Source organism: Varanus komodoensis, unplaced genomic scaffold, assembly GCF_004798865.1.
Source record: "Varanus komodoensis strain SLA01 unplaced genomic scaffold, ASM479886v1 scaffold38, whole genome shotgun sequence".
Lineage (NCBI taxonomy): Eukaryota > Metazoa > Chordata > Lepidosauria > Squamata > Varanidae > Varanus > Varanus komodoensis.
The window spans coordinates 6,686,315-6,704,388 of record NW_025335909.1 but is presented as its reverse complement, the minus strand read 5'-3'; the positions used below and the strand labels follow the sequence as shown (position 1 = coordinate 6,704,388).

General features: G+C 48.7%; 3 protein-coding genes across 13 annotated transcripts in view; 1 reads left to right on the top strand and 2 right to left on the bottom strand.

The window, feature by feature from the left end:
• The window catches only part of MPHOSPH9 (M-phase phosphoprotein 9), a 30,062-nt gene extending 29,739 nt beyond the window's left edge, over positions 1-323 (bottom strand). For both annotated transcript variants that reach the window (XM_044440509.1, XM_044440512.1), the window contains exon 1: positions 179-323. The gene's annotated coding sequence lies outside the window, so the exon portion shown is untranslated. The remainder of the gene's footprint in view (positions 1-178) is intronic.
• On the top strand, positions 319-6,426 carry MTRFR (mitochondrial translation release factor in rescue). Of its 7 annotated transcripts, none has more exons than XM_044440530.1 (3): positions 319-331; positions 3,506-3,822; positions 4,691-6,426. In XM_044440530.1, the coding sequence occupies exons 2-3, from the start codon at positions 3,541-3,543 to the stop codon at positions 4,901-4,903; spliced, it is 495 nt and encodes a 164-aa protein (XP_044296465.1). In that variant the 5' UTR covers positions 319-331; positions 3,506-3,540; the 3' UTR covers positions 4,904-6,426. The 7 variants fall into 7 exon arrangements, with proteins under 7 accessions (XP_044296465.1, XP_044296462.1, XP_044296461.1 ...); XM_044440527.1 differs by lacking the exon at positions 319-331 and adding an exon at positions 540-737; XM_044440526.1 differs by lacking the exon at positions 319-331 and adding an exon at positions 540-737 and having other exon boundaries at positions 3,495-3,822.
• The window catches only part of CDK2AP1 (cyclin dependent kinase 2 associated protein 1), a 12,410-nt gene continuing 706 nt past the window's right edge, over positions 6,371-18,074 (bottom strand). Inside the window, exons 1-4 of one of the 4 annotated variants that reach the window (XM_044440535.1) lie at positions 17,457-17,610; positions 10,780-10,886; positions 9,440-9,566; positions 6,371-7,636 (exon numbers count right to left, since the gene is read on the bottom strand). In XM_044440535.1, the coding sequence (XP_044296470.1) occupies positions 7,569-7,636; positions 9,440-9,566; positions 10,780-10,857 (273 nt within the window). In that variant the 5' untranslated portion in view covers positions 10,858-10,886; positions 17,457-17,610 and the 3' untranslated portion in view covers positions 6,371-7,568. Of the gene's footprint in view, positions 7,637-9,439; positions 9,567-10,779; positions 10,887-12,187; positions 15,830-16,032; positions 17,344-17,456; positions 17,611-18,074 lie in introns of those variants that run through there. The other 3 variants (XM_044440531.1, XM_044440534.1, XM_044440532.1) reach the window with 3 other exon arrangements.

The window sequence follows — 18,074 nt, the reverse complement described above, 5'->3', positions numbered from 1 at the left end:
GCAAAAGGGAGACAGGTAGGCCGGCCGCTGATTGGCTAGCCAAAACGTCACTCCAGGATTTGGGGGCGTAACCGGTGCTGGAATTGAGGACACAGCGGGCCCAGTAAAACCTCCCCTCTCCCTCCCATCAGGCACAGCAGCGAAAGCCGTTACTTCGGAGGGGCTCCCGGCCTTTTACCTGCATTTCGGCTCGCGGGCCTAGTCGCAGGACACACGGAGGAAGCAGGAAAAAGAAAGGTTTCCTCGCCTCTAGCCCCTCAGGCGAACGCCGGATGGTAAACAAGCCCGAGCGCAGCGGCCTCCCCATACGATTGGCGGTTGAGATTCGAAGGTTTGCAGGCCGTCGCAAAGGGTTTGCGCAGCAGCCTTTCGCGATTGGCGATTGGCTGCCCCGGGGCCGTCCTCGCGCCGCGATTGGCCGGTGAAGGGGAACGACGTGGGCGAGTCTAGCGGGGGGGCAGGGCTGCGTGGCCATTGGGCCTTACGAGCTCGCGCCGTTCGAGCCCGCTGGACGAGGATAGGGCCGCGAGGGAGGAACCGGCCCTCGCGCAAGGGTCGGGCTCTGCGATTGGTCCTTGGGGAAGGGGACTCGTTCTATTGGGGGTTAAGAGGAGGGTGTCCTCCCCCCACCACCCCGGGCCCTACTGTCAATAAAGGTACTATACGAGCGCATGCGCAGAAGGGTCAGTATCGAGGCCTTTCTGTACAACGCGACCTACCTTGCCCTGAATAGGGAGGTAAGAAAGTTACCGGAGCGTCGGATTTCCCTCTGATCAGGGCGGAAGTGGCAGGCAGTCGGGACTCGGCCATAGAGGGGGAGTCTTGCAACGGCCGGAGGAGAATCCAGGCGCTCTGCCCCTCCCCCACGCAGCCAGGACCCAGGAGTCCGGGTCCGCGGTCCTTGAAACAGCCTGGGGAAGAAACCTGGGAATGCCTGCAGGTGGAGCCCGGGGCCTTACCTTCCCCTCTCCTTCCTGTGCCCAGATCCCCAGATCGGGTCCTGATGCAGCTCTTGGGCCCCAGGCGAGGAGGCAGGATTGCCCCCCAGGGCGCTGCCGCTGCCTTGCCTGCGGGGTGGAAGCCAGGAGCCCGTCCCTCACCGCAGAGGCCGGAACTGGAAGCCACAAAGATGGGCCACAAACCTTGGAGGGCACCGTTTTGCTTGCCTTCTGGGTGTAAAACCAGAAGGGGGACAAGAACTCCCAGTGGGGACAGCTGTCTCAGTGCTGCAACATGGAGACGGGTCTACTTGAGCATCCGTTGACCCTCCCTAAGGTGGTGCCCTCAGATGCCTTGGAGTGCATCTCCTGTCATGGGAGTCGCAGTGCAAGACATCAGGAGCCACTGCACAGCTTGGAGAAGGCTGGCATAAGCGATGGAGGATGTGTCCATCTTGATTCTACTGCTCAGAGAGAAAGCAGTTGAGCCAAGAAAGCCAAAGTTATGTTAGAAGAGGCAGTGAAGAGTTTTTCCCTCTTTCCCTGACAACCACCCCTACCTGCTTATATGGCCCTCTGCCTTGCCTCCCATTTTGGAATCCCTAATACTAGAGGAGAAAGACGACTTCTGTTCTCTGCCATCATGAATGGCTGGCAGAGCGGGTTTAATCTTGCTCTCGGTTGCAATGCAGCACAGCCTTCCTAATAGATCCTGCTGTGGAAGTCATGATCTGAATACTTTCTCCCTGCTACATTAATTGCCTGGCAACTGATATGGCAAGCAGTGGATTGTGACTTCACTGCAGAGTGAAACTGGAGGATGGGGAAAAAAACACACACACACTGGAAATGCCTCTTCACCCAGAAGACTGTGCAGTTGCAATAAATAGCCTGAATTTCATGCTGCAGCTGTTGGAGGTGTGCTGTTACATAAGGGTGTTTCTCCAGAAAGCTTATCTCTGAACTGGAAATGCTTTGCATCAGCATCTCAGGGGCTAGAGGGAGCACAGTATCATGAACAGATTGTTGAAACAGATGATACCTCCAGAACTAAATGGACATGGATTTTATTTTTTAAAATACCCTTTAATTTTTTTGCCCTCAAAGGTATACTTCCATTGTGACTTTGCACTGCAGATGAAAGGTTTCTGGTTTTTTTTAAAGTCAAATGCACTTTTACATTATTCCAATATTTCTTTAAAATTGCTTATTTTGCCCTTAAAAAAAACCTGATTGAAACTTTTTCTTAATGGCGGCAAGGCTTGCTTCTCTTCCATAAAAACGTTTCCTTATTGGCAGATTAAATCATTTGGCCTATTCAGCTGATTTTATGCATAGTAACCCAAGAAAGAGGTATGTACTTGGTGTGCAATGTTTCCCATCTCTCTTGGCTCTTGGTACATTTTTCCATGCCTACCTATACACCTAGGATCTTATTACAGAGGAATGGGGCAACAAAAAAGGGCAAACAAGCCCCCGACTCCATTCTGCTGCATCGTCAGGAAACATAAAGGTACAATGCAGTTGTCCAAGTTGTAACCTGCAAGCCTCATGGAAGAAGTGACTTCCTCAGCATTAGGATAGCAAAAGTTCTGCTTTTGTAAGGATAGTCACAGTGACGTCCTCCCCCATTCCTCGGTTGCTAGTGCCACCAAGTGATTGTTTTCATACAGAGATGAAAACAAACTTACTGTTAGTGTATTCTGCATGCCAGTGATTTCAGCAGTTCTGAGGAATTCTTTCAATAAAGTATTGCCTTCCTTCAGGATCTGTTTTGTTCTGGCCTCTTCTTCCAGAGTCGAAAAGCCTCTGCACTCTGATCATTTGGAAAATTTGGTACCTGTACACACACTGGTAGATTTGCCTGATCTGTCTGCTCATAACATACGGCACTGTCAAAATTTCATCTGGACTGTGTTGGCACAGTGGCTCGAGTCCAGCTGGCTGTTAGGCTTCCTTTAATCATACATAGTGGCTATGTTCTTAACGAACAAGGCAACAAACTGGCATAGCTGGTTTTCCGTTGTCTCTTGGGCCGTTCTGTGCCTCTGCTTTTCAAGAAAAGATTCACCAGTTCAGGCAGTAGAAAAGTGCCTTGTACCATTGGGTCGCAAGATGGTAGCACAGGTTGAGGAGCAGCAGGAGGGACGGGAGAGGAATTCAGCCAGTGGGGAGCCTTGGAGGAGCTGGTGGGGTGCTAACGATGCCACAGTCCCACCCACATTCCATGCCATGTGTGTGTCATTTGGTGGCAAGGGTGGGGTTAAATTGCCAGACATTATATCACTTCTTTCAACAGTAAATCCACCCCTGTCAGCCTGGAATGTAACTGCGTAATGCTAAGTCAGCAGAGTTAATGAAAACAGACAGCTGGCATTCCACATGAAAAAGTTGCTGGCAAAAAATAGATAGGTCCCCCCCCCCCCCCCCGCCCAAAAGCACAAAGCCACAGTGCCATAGAGTGGGCTGACTGTTGTGTCATTTTGTCCTTAAGCCATCTTTAAGGAATGCTACTAATGGATGCTTTTCTGCCTCTGCCCCCTTTGCATCAATGAGCTGTCTTCCAGGATTAGAAGAATCCTAGTCTGTCTGTCTTTTTTAAATGCCTTCTTCAAGTTTACTGCTCTGGGCAAACTCGCTGACCAGATCGAGCGGTTTCCCTTGGACACTAGTGTTTTGGGAGAAGCAGCGCTTTTTATTGCCCCGGTGGCCTGGACCATTGCTCCTTGAAGCAGGAAAGAAGAACTCTACCGACCTCTTTCTTCTAAATGAAGCAGATCTGCAGGAACAGTTTGTACGTGGCTTTGGACCTGGAGGCCAAGCGACGAATAAAACCAACAACTGTGTGATCCTGAAGCATCTTCCCTCGGGGATTGTAGTAAAGGTGACGCACTTGACTTGATTCTGCTTTTGCAGCAAGGGGCAGTTGTCTTCTGCAAAGTTCTGCTGTATATCATCTCATATTATGTATACTGAGGTCAGTACCAGATTTAGTCTCCTGTCACCTGTGGTGAGCAAAAACCACATCCAGACGAAAGAGGAAACTTTTATGCCCTAGATAACTGCAATACATATGGATAATGTGTGTTTATCACAGTCCTGAAATTCTCTGTATCTGAAGCTCAGGCTAGGAATTTCACATCAGACAGAACAGGCTCTTCTTTGATTGGATTCTCTCAGTCTAATGCCTCGGAGATGCCAATATGTGGTACATCAGTCAACAGTCTGTAGATAATATTGAAATCAGCTTTCCATGAATTGATCAGCAGCCTCTTAACAGGTGGCAAAGACGCCCTTTCAGCTAGAGGAGGTGGAATATTCACATCCTCAGAATCCGGCAAGATCTTAATGGACCCACAACAAAATTTAGCACAATGTGGACTAGCTACTGCTGCACTCTAATGCCCTTCCAAATTCTCTAACAAAGTCCAGAGAAAGGTGGAAAGCAATGGGACTTAGCCAGTGGTGCCTTTCTCTTTCCACACACAAGATTTCTGTACCTTGCAGCTTCCTGCATTCCCCCCCCCCCACCCCATACACACACACTTGATTGATTAGCTCCTATAAATCATCTCTGGAACTTCTGTAGCCCCTTTGGACCCTTCTTATTTTCCCTCTTCTTCCATGTTTCTGTCTCAGGACAAATGTATTTTCAGTTACATTCTTATCATGCTAGGCTTGCATTAACATTCCTAATCTTCAAGACAGGGCAAACTGTAATCCCCCGGCTGAATTAATTTTCTTTTCTCTAGTGCCATCAGACAAGATCGATGGAGCTGAACCGCAAAAGAGCCAGAGAGATCCTCCAGGAGAAAGTTGACATTTTCTACAAAGGCGAAGACAGTGAGGTGGTGAAGGAGAAACGGGCACTGGTGAAGAAAAAAGAGGAGAAGAGAAGGCAAGCAAAGGAGAACCTTGAAAGGAAAAGACACTTAAAAGAAATGCAAAGATTGGATGGCAAATAAGGATTTAGGTCGTTTTAGTCTGTAGATGGTGGGGGAAGTATCGATTTCCAGGTGTTTTTCCTGACACTTTCTTAGTTGTCATTTTGAAAATACTTACTTGGGATCGAAAGACGAGTGTTGCAGTTGACAGCTGTTAAACAATGATAGACTGCCATAATGTTCGGCACCAAAGAACTACAGAACATTTACAAAGCCAGGATTTCCACAGCCTCTGCCTTGCCAAACTGATGTCTTTTCCTCCCTCCCTTCCTTCCTTCCTTCCTTCCTTCCTTCCTTCTTCTTGTGCCTCACAGTGGAACCAATAAATCTGCCTTGCTTCCCTTTCAAATTGTTCCTGCATCAAAATAGGTGTTTTTGCCCAGTGCAAGCTGAATCTCTGCAGAGCACTGTAGGTAGTCTTTCCTTCCAGGAATCGCGGTATCATTGCACTGCAGCAGCTGCTTTTTTCCAGAAGGCTGGAGTCCCACAGGCGAGACGGGCATGAAGTGGGCACGCACGCACAGGTGCCAAGAGCAAACGTATGACTCCCCAGCTGAGTTGCTCATAAGCGTGTCAGGCCAGCATCTCGGGCTTTATTTACAGAAGGGCTGGGCAGCGTATTGCCCTCTGGACGTTTTGGCCTGTGGCTCATCCTCCCTCCACAACAGCTAGGCTGGGTTCCGTAGCTCTTTGCCTCCTGCAGGCAGGCATCATGGCAGTCTTTTTCTTCCGAGAATGGCAGGCGTCTTTTGCGATTTTCAAAAGGCTCACGGTCAGGTGATATCATTCAGAATGAACCACCTGAAAGTTGTCCTTACACTTACATTGAAGTTGCAGACCGAAACATCTTGTGGGCCACAAATTGCCCATGCCTGCTTCCTGTGGTAAGTTGGAATGTTGCATTACCTCACTAGCGCTGTAACTTGAAGAGGCAGTATCGTCCTCTAGCTTAGCTGCATGGCTGCTACCCTGCCAACTAGCTGGATTCTCCTTTTGTCAAGTTGCCATGGCACGCAGGATCCCTGCCACTTCAGAGAGTCTGTAGCACCTGTACAGAAATTGTTGTAAAGGTTTTGGTTCCTACTCAGGATTGTGGGCTCCAAGCTGTTCCCTTTATGTTGGTGTAGCTGGAGGCTAGGCAAAGCTGTTCCTGCTTCCCCGAGGCTTTCCTTTTGTGAGTTATGTACACTCTGCCCAGGGAGACACCTTCAGTGCAACTGACCAGCAGATGAGCTGGGAAAGGAGATACATAACAGCAGTTTTGAAAACATGCTACCTACGCTTGAAGTTTGAATCTTGGGAGGCCAAGAGTCCTCAGAATGGATTGATCGTTCTGATACTCAGTTCAGCATTTCTTATTTTCATCGTTTAACCTTCAGTCGCACCAGGTCAGACTGGACCTCTTGTGGGATCCCGCATATGTACCAATGATTGCGTCCTCGAGTGTTGTTTTTGCGTTACTGGACCTCCATCTCTTGACAAGATGAATTGTTCTGAAAATAAGCTTTATTACATCACGTAATAAATACATACAAAGATGAAAAGTTATTGTTTAAATCTGGTGGGGAGCAGAATTACCATTGGGGTTCTGTGATAGGTTTTTGTAGAACTCATGCACTTTTAATGGATTCCAAAACCCTCATGGCCATGCAAAGGTGGGATCCTTTTGAGCACAGGAAGGCCACTGACTGGGAAAAATAAAAGGTGATTTTGTCTGCGTGGACATATCCTGCAAATGCTTTAATTGTGAGACAAGCTGAATTTTGGGATTAAGAACAATAGTTTCCAAACTTGCTAACTTTCAAGGAACCATTTCTGCACTGACTTTTCCATTGAAAAAAAAAACCAAAACAAAACCTCACACATTTTAGAGGATTCCAAAGTGGGTTCTTTCGCAGACTTTCAGACATCATCCATGTGGGGTACTGGCCAGCCCCAGCCCATATCCCTCATGGACGTACAGTGCAACTTAGAACATGGCTAATGCTCCCTTATCCATTGTAGGCAAAGATCGCTAATGGGACAGAAACTGCCTGGCAGGGACCCTGTCAGCTGATCGTGATCTCTCTCATCAGTGAGGAACCTCAAAAACACTTCTGAGGTGCCCATCCCCTATAACGCAGTCTGAAAACCACTGGATTTTATGAGATTCCTTTCATGAGACAGGAGAAGAACGACAGGGTCGAGAAAGGACTCTGTATGCAGGAATTTTCTCTTAAAACTTCCAAACTAATTCAGGGTGTGTCCCAACTTAAATGCAATGTTGCAAACTTCATGTTTAACGGGAGGGCGGAAAATCTTGTTCTTCTTGACTAAGGCCAGGATCCAAAAAACCATGATGAGTTCCATTTGCCCAAGGGGACTTTGGACTTTCAAGCACCAAGCTTGATAGTGAACCATTTCTGGAACCACGCGGAGCTTGGAAATCTGTTTGCATTACAGCACGGGGGAGATGTGGTGGGGGTGGAATCCAAATGGCCAGCTGGGTAGAGGACCCCTTGGCTGTTTCCCAAGTAGCTCTTTGGATTCCCGCCCATGATCTTGAAAAGGCCGGCCAGTGTCGCAGGACAGGGAGAAGTAGAACAGTCAAATTAAGGGATTTGTCCAGATATGAATGCCGTCTCCAGAGGAAATGGTGGTCTCGCTTTTGTAAAAAGGGATGGAAAACCTTGCAGCCTGGACTAGGCTAGGATCTAGCATTCCGCTCAGTCTCTGCCAAACATTCTCGAACTAGTCCTCTCGCGTGAATGATGCCTGCAACGTAAACAACATACTGTAAACTTGGATTTTCCTTAACGACACGCACATATCCTTATTTTGTGGGGGTGTGAAAGCAGCTTTTGCCAGGGAAAAGAGAAGTGAGCTGTGCTGCACCAGGAAGTTCCCTATATGGCCGTCGTGTAACGGTGCAGCTCACATGCACTTTAGCAGTAGAAATACCTTACGGGATTCAACATAAGAACACGCCTGCTAGTACAGACCAAAAGCCTTGCTGTCCCAGTATCCCGTTTCCCATGATGGCAAATGCTGGCTTTCAACAGATACCTCGAAAAATCATGAAGTAGTATGTTTTTATTTAAATAAAAAATTCCAACCTAAAATTTCAACCTATGTGCTGTCTTATCATGCATAGCCATCACAGCCAGCATCTGCTCTCTCTCTCTGAATTTCTAAGCCCCTTGTAAAGCCATTTAAGCTCATGCAAACCACTAGTAGTTGTGGCAGCAAATTCGTCCGTTTCTCCATGTTCTGAAATTGTTCACCAACAGACACAGCACTTGTGTAAGATTCTCCACAAAATATTTTCTCCCTAGCCCCTTCAAAGCGTGTTTTGGAGGTAGCCAGAGAAATGGGACCAGAGCAAACCATTAATCCAAACACTGAACCTCAGAACAGTGCCTCCAATGATGATCAGAAATTCCATTCTGGGATCAACAGAGAAGGCTTTGATGTACTCCAGCACAGGAATAACTTCTTTTAAAGCTGATGGTCCCCAGGAGGCCAAAAGTGCCAGGTGAGGCTATGCCCTCAATTTCTAGCAGCAACCGTAAGAGGATGAGGGGTCAGTGGAACAGACTTCAGAGGCACCAAGCCCGTGCCAGCTGCTCAGAATTTGGTAACTAGGAACCAGGTGAGATCTCGGATCCCAACTCCTGCACAGCACCCACATCCTTGCCTAAGACCTTCCTTGCCAGGTTGCCAGGCACCACCTCAGAGAAACAACAGTACAAGACCCCGGTCTTGCCACTTGCAGGATGGTGCCCTCAATCGGGCACAGCCTGAGAGAGGTGGGGAGGGGCAGACCTGGGAAACAGAAATCGGCTCAAGGCATCTACTCCCTGGGCTCTGAAGCTGCAAAAATCTCACGAGAATCAGGTTGGGGTAGGACACTGACGACCTACTTCTGTGCAATAGAAACCCAGTCCCAGACGACTCCAACTGCCCACCCCAAAGCACTCGCTCAAACGTACATTCTTCCCACCCCATCTGGACACACACACACACACACACACACACACCCATCAGCCTTCACCAGGTAGTGTATACAGAGGCAGTTGCCATTCGGTCTGCTGTGAATGCAGCAGAATGAACTGGTCAGTTGGTCATGAGATAACGGACACCTCAAATGTGGTCAGTGCAGGAGCTCCAGGCTACAGGAGAGGGGGCATGGAATCACATTTTTCAATGTTCCTTTGCATTAAAAATCTCTAAGTAGAAAATTAATGCTGCAATACAGAGTGTTACATATTACTGTACCCACAGCTCACTCTTGGTTGGGCTTTCTTTTGCTTGGATCGTGCCCATTGCAAGGGAAATAACTTGCTTCTGGCTGGGACAAGATAGCTTTCCAGCCCCTCCATTTTCTAGGATTCAGCCCATGGTAGAAGCACTTAGCTACTAAAAGTCTGGATGGTTCTTGCAAATGACCTTTATAAGACATGATTTGTGTGTTCTTAAACTTTTACGCATAATCTTGTAGACTAGAAACCTCATTCCACTGTTAAAAGTACTGCAGCTGAAAACATACCCTCACGGCCAGGCCGCTAGTGTTCTTACCTCGTTTTAGCCTTTCCATGGCACTTTTACTTCCAGCATAGGTAGGCCTAATTTCTTTTCCTAATTCTTCTATGATGGCCAAAAGTTCTGCATATTTGCTCTGTGGTACTTGGCTGCTGCTAGTTCCCTGTGGACAGGAAGAAAACGCAAGTGACTTAGGCTGGCCTTGTTTTCATCAAGACACGAAACATGACCTGAAATGGATGAGTGCAGGCATCTCAGAAGGAGACGGACATGGTTCACACAGCACGATAACCCAGAGGTGGCTTGTTGTGTTGTGTGAAGCCTGTTGGTATAAAACAGCGTGTGTTTATTAAAGGTAAGTCTCACTCTGTTCATTGGGGCATCTGCTCAGGTAAGTACCAGGTTTCAGCCCAAACTATTTAATTAAGGAAGGATGTTCAGTGCTCGCTAAGTTGCAGTTTACCAGGAAGTAAACACCACTGAACTTGCTTCAAAGAAATCTAGGTTACAGCTGAGTCTTTCATATCCTCCCCTCTAGTCTCCATGCTATACTGCAGCTAAATCAACATACGTATAAACTCAGGTAACAAGTTCTTTTGTTTTCCTTTGCCCCTGCTTCACTGTTCTCCTTCTAGATTGTCGCTCCTGGGGCAGAGAGCTGTCCTATCTTCAGATTCTCTGTGTACATAATAAATGGGCACACGACAGATTAGGATCTACTGGTGCAAGCCTCTCTGATCTGCAATAGATTAGCAAGGATTCCCAACTTCTAATATTCTGACAGCAACAACACTCCCGACAGCTCTTTTCTGTTAAATTAGTGCAAAACAAATCTTTTGCAGGGTGGAAACCAGGACTGGGTTTTTGTGAGGAAGAATTTGTGAGCTTGCCTCTCAAATTGAATACGAACAGGCAGCCTGTTCCTTAATTCCTAGCAAATATTCTTCACCTAAATCAAGTTCTTGCAAAGTTTCTGGAAACCTATTAAAAACCCACCTCTCTTCTGCAAGGATAGTGAGACTACTCATAACAGGTGGGTGGAAGACGGAACCCATCTGGGTTCAAGTAAACTCATTAGCAGAGGCACATGACCCCTTAAAGGTCCCATACCCAATTATCTCAGAGTAAGTGGGACTGACTTCTCAGTAAACATAAGCAGCACTGCAGTGTAAGTCCTGCGCCTGCTCCGCAAGAACTATCTTCTCAAACCGCACAGCCTCCCAGTCTTAACACTTTCACTTCAAAATATGACTTAAGTTCAGACAACTAAGTTATTTTCATCGATGCATTTACTGGATGAAAGCAAAACCAACTGCTTTTCATAAAACATCATGCAACATCCCAATGTGAAGTTACAACTGTTTGGGTTTTTGTACCTGCACTCCTTGCGTGTAGCCTAAAGATGGGGGTCCGTAGTCATTTATAAGTTGTCTATATTGTCCTGAACCTGCCATGCTTGTGGAAGGAGAGTGAACGCTCCCAGCTTTGGAGAAAAGAAAAGGTAAAAGAGTGAAACAGTTCCCAGGTCAAGGATAAAACATACATGTTAATGTAAATGTTGGAAAAAATATTGACACCGATTTCCTCCTCCTTTAAATGGAACCTGCACAGCTAATGCAGAGATGAAAGATACTAAAATCTTTACTCTGTTGTCTCACTCATAGAACTGTGGAGTTGGAAGGTACCATGGAGATTTATTTTATTACAAACATTTGTATCCCGTCCTTCTGCACAAGCACTCAGGACGGCTTACTAGAGGTCATCTAGTCTCGCCCCTGCTCTACAGTGCAAAGTGCAGTCACTTCTGCCGTTCATTTCTTTTGAACCTAAATACAAAACAGATTGCTAGATACACATCATGAGAAACATGATCTGCCATGCTGATTCCAGAAAACAAAGAGGTACCATTGTGTGTGTGTGTGCGTAGGGGCACGTTTCTCCATGGGCTTCCCAGAACAAGAACTCTGTGAATTAGATAAATATTATTCCCATATTACAGATGGGAACACTGATGTCTATGAAGCATGGCTCAGCTAAAGACCTGTCCCCTCATCTAACACCACGGGAGTCCTTGCCCATTCCTCACACTTGGACACTTATGTGCAGCTATGCATCGCAAGCCCAGGGAAAGAGAGGGTCTTCATGAATGCAGGGGGCCGGTTCACTGAGTGTCAGGTCACCATATTGCCCGCCTAGTTGAGAGCGGTCCCGGCTCTGCACTGCTTCAGCTGGGCCTTTCCCAGCCCTACCTGGGGATGCGATGGACCCAGCCTGAGAGCTTTTGCATGCAAAGAACATCCTCTACCAATAAACTATGAATAGTATCCTAGTCCTCATGGTCCTAAATAAAGGGTGAACTTTAATAGCAACCTAGTAAGCTGCTTTAGACCATGGGTCCTGCTCTATATATCCAGGTCAGTGATGTCTACCCGAACTGGCAGCAACAGCTCTCCACGGCTCTACTTGCAGATGCCACAGCTGGAACCTGGGGCTGCGTGCGGGTACAACAGGGGCTCTGCCTCTGAAGCAGCGGCTCTGGAGAAGAGGGCAGCAGAGTGAGAAAGGCACCGGGGACTGCAGTGCAGGCAGAGCGGCGCACCCGGGACGAGGGAGCCAAGCAGTTGAGCCGCCGAATGGCAGGCTCTCCCCACGCAGCTCCTCCAGGGGAAATATTCCCCGCAGCACACCAAAGCCCGCACTAGAGGCCGCTGCTGAGTCCTGAAGGCAGCATCCCCCCCCCACCCCCAAATGCCAAGCCAGCAGGGGCAACTCGAGTGCATTTACCTGTCCCTTTGCTGTCTGCCTCGAAAACGTAGTAAGACATAGCGGCAGTTGATCACAGAGCGCGCCTTATCAGCGCCGCCGCAGCGAGCCCCAAGAACAAAAGCCGGGGGGTGGATTTGGCTGCAGTGCCAGGCCCCCTTGCGCAATGCAGATGGCCGCGTTCCTAGTCGTGCCAGCTAAGACCAGCTGGAGGGGTGGGGAGGGTGGGAGGAATGGAGGAGATCAACATGTAGCCAGTCTTGCTCAGGGATGGCAGGAGAAAGACTCCCGGTCGCAGCCCTGGCGCGGCTGGGAAGCAGGGCTCGCCGTCCGGCTTGTCCTATGCGCGTCGCGCCAGGGGACGTGCCAGGATGCAGCAAGGTGGGGGGGGGGCTCAGAAGGCTTTGGAGGAGCCTCTGCTGCACCAAGACCGCCCCATGAGGCCCTGCTGCACGTACGTTCCCTTCCCGAAGTTCCAGGGCCTTTTCGGTGTTTGCACCTGACTGGGGAAGCCTGTTTCCCAGGGGTGTTTGGTTCTCTTTCAAGCCTAAGGAAGTCGAAAGCAATTTGATCTTGCAGGCACAAGCTGAAACACCCTGATTGTTTGTTTTTAATCTCGTAAGTCTTGCTGATAATTTGATGCTAGGTTGCTATTGTTTAAAAAGTACTTGATCTTAGCTGCTCTCTTGTCCCCGTTTGATTTTATGAAGTCCTCAGGCCTGTTTTTTGTTTAATGTTGTTTCAAAAGAGGTAAATTATTTTGGCAAGCAAGTTCTGGACAGCAGTGCCTATCACTCAATAATGTTAGCATCTGCTTTACACTAAACCTTTCGTGGGTATTTGGACAACAATATAGTGACAATAGTTGCTAACATCTTTTCTGGAATGGTTTTAAAAGCCAAACAAAAAGTGGAAATTAGTCAGGCCTTCATTTTTTCCCAGCACAAGTATGTAGATTCACCTTCCAGCTGAGCAAGGCTCAGGAGCTCTGCTAAAACAAAAGATGGCAGCAGCCAGCAGCCACAGTTGCAGGAAAACAAGAACAGAACATGGAAATGTCGTTACCAACCTGTTGTTTTTTTTTTTACTGGTGATGCTCATGTGCCCTTAGAGGTAGTGGGATACACAGGAGTTCTGCCTTGCCTGCTGCTTTTTCTCTCTACCACAGAAAGGTCTCACCTACTTAACTTCCATGGGTTGGGCTGTTAAAGGCACAGTAGCAACATTCTTGAAAAAGCTGGTAACCTAAATGGTGGAGAGCGGTGGGAGATAATGGTGGGAGCAGCGCTAGAGGTACACAAGGGCGGGAGCGTGTATCAAGGACAAATCAGAGACACTCTTTGCAGAGGTCAGACTCCTTAGCAGTATAATACGAATGGTCCTTTTTCTTTCATGCAAAGGTTACAAGAGCTGCTGCCCACCCCCTTGCTAGAAACAGTAAAAGTGAAGTGGGGAATTAACTGCAGGAAGTCAAGCAGCCCATAAAAGCCTAGTTCTCGGAGGCTCCGGCTGTCTGGCGGCTGTCCCCAACTTTGTTTCTTCCAGATGTGTTGCACTAGAACTCCCACCATCCCCAGCCAGCATGGCCAAGGGGAGATGTCGACCGGCACATCTGGAGAGTGCCGTGCCGGGGAAGTCTGCACAGTGACCTTCAAACTTGAGAAACCCGGTTTGCCTGTGCAGCTCCACAGGAGCAGGAGAGCAACCCAGGATTTCTCAGTCCCAGATAGTTGAGTTTGAATTACCTCCTTCCATCCATCCTTCCCTTCCACCCGTTTCTTTGAACAGGGTTCCTGTTCTTTGACACCTGCCTAATAGGAAGAAATTCAACAAAGGAACCATTCAGGGAATTTTTCTGCAGGCTTTAAAAAAAAAAAACCCAGGCTAGAAAAGCAGGCAAACAATTGCTCGCTTTACCTTCTGTCAGCTGTTGATTTTAAGGAAAAAAATTAGATGCGGAGCCTAAGTCACAAGCCTGAATTTTTAGTGTGTGTGGTGAAGAAGGAAGCTTTTAATCTGGACTCCTGAGAACTGGCCCCTCCAGCCCTGAACTGCTGTCCACTCCGAGCGCAAGAGCATTTGTAGTCCTATCACTGCGAATCTGATATATTCACTTGCTAGAGCGCCTTTGTCTAACTCCCTTGGCCTTAAGCCAGGGTGCTGGCATTAGTACTAGCGAGAGGAAAGGCTGGTACACAACGCAGACAGAGAAACCATTTTGGAAACGGATGAGCACTCCTCTCCCGCCCCTTTGCACCTAGGGTTTCTCAATAGAAGAATGATGGCAAGAAAGTACGCAGGATAACCAGGGACATTCTGAGCACCCTTGAACATGGCTGTGCCACAACCCTCTGTCTTAAAATATTAATAAACCCTGCAATTATTCCCAGGTATTGTTAAAGAGCAGAATGGATTTGGAGAGACTCATCCAAGCGCCTCAATCATCTCTTAGATGTGGCAGATGGCTTTCTCTCTCATTCCAAGCACACCCCAAATGTCACAATTACTCTGCCATCCAAAAGGGAGGACAAAAGAAATGCTGAAGGGCTTTTTTTGGGGCGGGGGGGGGGGAATCGACAGAATTCCAACACAAGATCCAGAGCTGTGGCAGGGTAAGAGAGACGGGCTTCTGTTGAAAACTAAGGTCCTGCTGCTCCCGGGATTTTCTTTCTTTCTCTCAGTGATGTCCATCGTCTATTTACAATGAAAAGAAAATGTTCTCATCTTGGGCCGTTTGGAATTTCCTACAGTCAAACCAGAATGAGACATCTGGACAGAAATAATTGTGTGTTCCCAAGCAAGCAAACACACAATGTAACTTACACAAAGTAAAACATTTGAGCGCGACTGCCCAACCTCGGGACAGGAGGAACTTAAGTTCCTGTCTGTGGGGATATTCTCCTGCACAAACTCCTCCAAGAATGTGCAAGAACCTGAGAAATTGACCATGAGCTTCTGTATCCAACATCCAGGTATGGCCCAGTGCTAATAACTCTTTTCTACTTGGGACCCTGGAGAGCAGCTGCCAGTCAGGGTAGACAGTTCTGGGTTGGACGGATAAATAGCCATGCTCGATACAAGGGAGTTTCCAAATTCCAGTGGAGGCAAGTCGTTCTCGGTCTGATTCTGCCAGGCAGAAAGAGAGCACTTCTCCCCCATCTGGATCAGGAGCAAAGGTTTTGATCTACCTCATTGCTAAAATAACATGCCAGATTTTGCAATTAGATATTACATTCATTTTACTAAGCACATCATTGGATAGCTATACCTCTGCATCTTGAATGCCAATTGTACAATTGTGTGTATCTTGCTGGACTGGCTCATGGGCTTTAAAAGCAGACCGACGCATCAAAATGAAAGAGGTTAAGTTTTCCCTATCAGGGCAATATAGCAATGAGGGGGTGAAGGGGAATCACAGGTTTAATTTCTGTCATTAAAGAGATGTTAAAGGGCAACCTGAGGGACAAATGGGATTGTTTCATCTTCAATTTGCCTTTACTTATCCTCAGAATAATTCCTCTTTAAGTCAAGACGGCTGTAGAATTTAATACAGTCTTAGATATTGGCACCTTTTTACAAGGAACAAAGTTAAACTGAAAGGAACTTTGCCCCCATTGAGCAGGAGGATCTATGGAAAATAAAAGAAAATCAAAAGGAAATGACAGCCAGAAAGGGAGGGGGGAATAATGCAGAAAGTGAAAGCAAAATGACACAAGAAAGGAAGTAAAGAAAAGCAGAAGTGAAACAAAAGTATAAAAAGAAAGTTAAGACGACGAGGGATGCTTTATTAATCTATCTATCTATCTATCTATCTATCTATCTATCTATCTATCTTTGCATAGATGAGAAACTTCACTCATCCTTACCTGGCCAAGTGCCTTCCAAATACAGGCTACAACTCCCAGCACCCCCAGCCAGCAAGCTGGCTGGGAATAATGGGAGTTCCTCTCTCACAGATCTGGAGGGCACAAGCTTGAGGTGGGGAAATAACAAGGAGAGCACAGTCAAAAACTGCATTTTGTAAGAAATCAGAGGGCTGCTCAGGGATGGACATGTTTACAAATCACCCAAGCAAGCTGCATTCGCTACCCTGAGCATCTGAGAATGCGTTCTCCAGAACTTCGCAAGCTCTCAACATGCATTCACATCTGAAAAAATAGATGTTTAGAAAAAGCACATTCTCACGCTGTAGGTATGAGGGGAAAGCGCACACTTTCAGAATATACACACATTTCTGCATTAACCTTCATTTTGCACTGTTCTCCTATTCACACAAAACAAAGTTCATGAATGTGGTAAACCAGGGTCATCAACTCCGTTTAAACCAATCTGGGTGCACACAAAGATCACTTGTTCACCCATCCTTAGCTTCAGACACACAACTGATCCCTCCAGCTGTCTTGGGCTTGTGTTTCCAGGGCAGATTTCCTGGGAATGTATAGCCACCGATGGGTCAGGGACAGCAGAACGTGTGAACTGCACCTGCTGGGAAGCAGCTTCCTTTTAAACAAGTTTCAGCAAATCGGTCACGCTATGATCAGCAGGTGGAGACCATGCCAGGCTCAGAAGACTCTACGAAGGGTCTGGGATCAACTCCAGTTAAACTCCAGTTCAGCCACTTCCAGTTAAAAAGACCTGAGGTAGCAGTGCAGGAGATAAACTTTCTCTGCCCAAGTCCCCGAAAAGCCATTTCTGCCGGGAATGCACAACAGGGGGCTAATCTAGCGTGAGCAAGAAGTGGCCCTCTGGATGCTGCCGGGTTGCCCCTCTTCTAGGGCCACCTGCTCCTCTTCCCTGGAAGAATGGCTCAGCTTGGCAGAAGGCCCCTTCCCAGGTTCATGTGGAGGGGAACGGAAGATCTTTGCTGGGACAGACCCATGCTCCATCTAGCCCAGCCCCCCCCCCCCAGCCTGCATCCTCCAGAAGTTTTAGATTACAGCTCCCAGCATCCCTGAGCATCAGCTCCTCTGCCCAGGACAGGCAGGAGTGGAAGGCAAAAACACCGGGAGGGCACCGGGTTGGGCAGTCCAGCAAGCAGGTATGTTTTGGAGAGGCAGCACATGAAGGCTGTCCCAAACATCTGGCTGTCCCTAACATCTGGCATGCAGTGTTACACTGCTTCTGAGCAATATTCAGGTTCGATTTTAACAGCTCCACCCCTGCTCAAATCCCGTTTTAAAGCCACCTGAAACAGTCCCCGGGGCCCCGCGGGGGAGCGCTGGCACTTGTTGCGAGTCTCTTCAGCCTCGCTCCTGACAAAGCCCAAACTGAAAGCACCACAGCAGCAAACCTGGTCTGGAGGTTTTGACTCTGCCAGGCGCAGCCCCAACGTTCCCGACGGGCCGGGGCTGATGGGAGTTGGAGTCTAAAGGGCACCAGGCTGCGGAAGGCCGCCAACCACCACCGCTGCCAGGGCGGGAGAGGGAGCACAAGCCCGCGTTCCTGGGCCTCGGCCCCGCTGAACACGAGGGGCTTATCCGGGCGGGCAGAGCGAAGCCCGGGCGCGGGCGAGCACAGGCTCTGCGCCTGGCGAGCCCCCCGTGGGCGGAGGCGCGCCTTCCGGGGGCGCCCCGGGCGTGCCCGGCGGCGGCCCCCGGCTCTTCGGCTTTGCCCCGGGCGGCCGCGGAAGCCCTGCCGGCCGGGCTCGCCACCTCGCCACTCCCCCGCCGCCTCGGCGCGCACTTGCGCCCAGTCGCCAGCAGTGGCCCTCGCTGAGGCGCAGCGCGCTTCCCTTCCTTCCTTGATCCGAATCAATCAGCCGCTCTAGGGAGGCGATCATGGAGGGAAGGGAGGCGGGGGAGACGCGTCAGGACCGACCGCCAACCCGCCGTCCTCGACCCCCCCGGCCCCGCTCCGCGCGCCCCGGGGCCGGCGCCGGCCGCGGCGGGGAAGGCGCGCGGCGCGCGCG

Excerpts from the sequence above, each read along its gene's own strand:
- MTRFR (XM_044440530.1), top strand. The coding sequence starts at position 3,541 with ATGCCTTCTTCAAGTTTACTGCTCTGGGCAAACTCGCTGACCAGATCG. Across the intron at positions 3,823-4,690 it reads CCTCGGGGATTGTAGTAAAG|TGCCATCAGACAAGATCGAT; the intron begins GTGACGCACTTG and ends TCTTTTCTCTAG.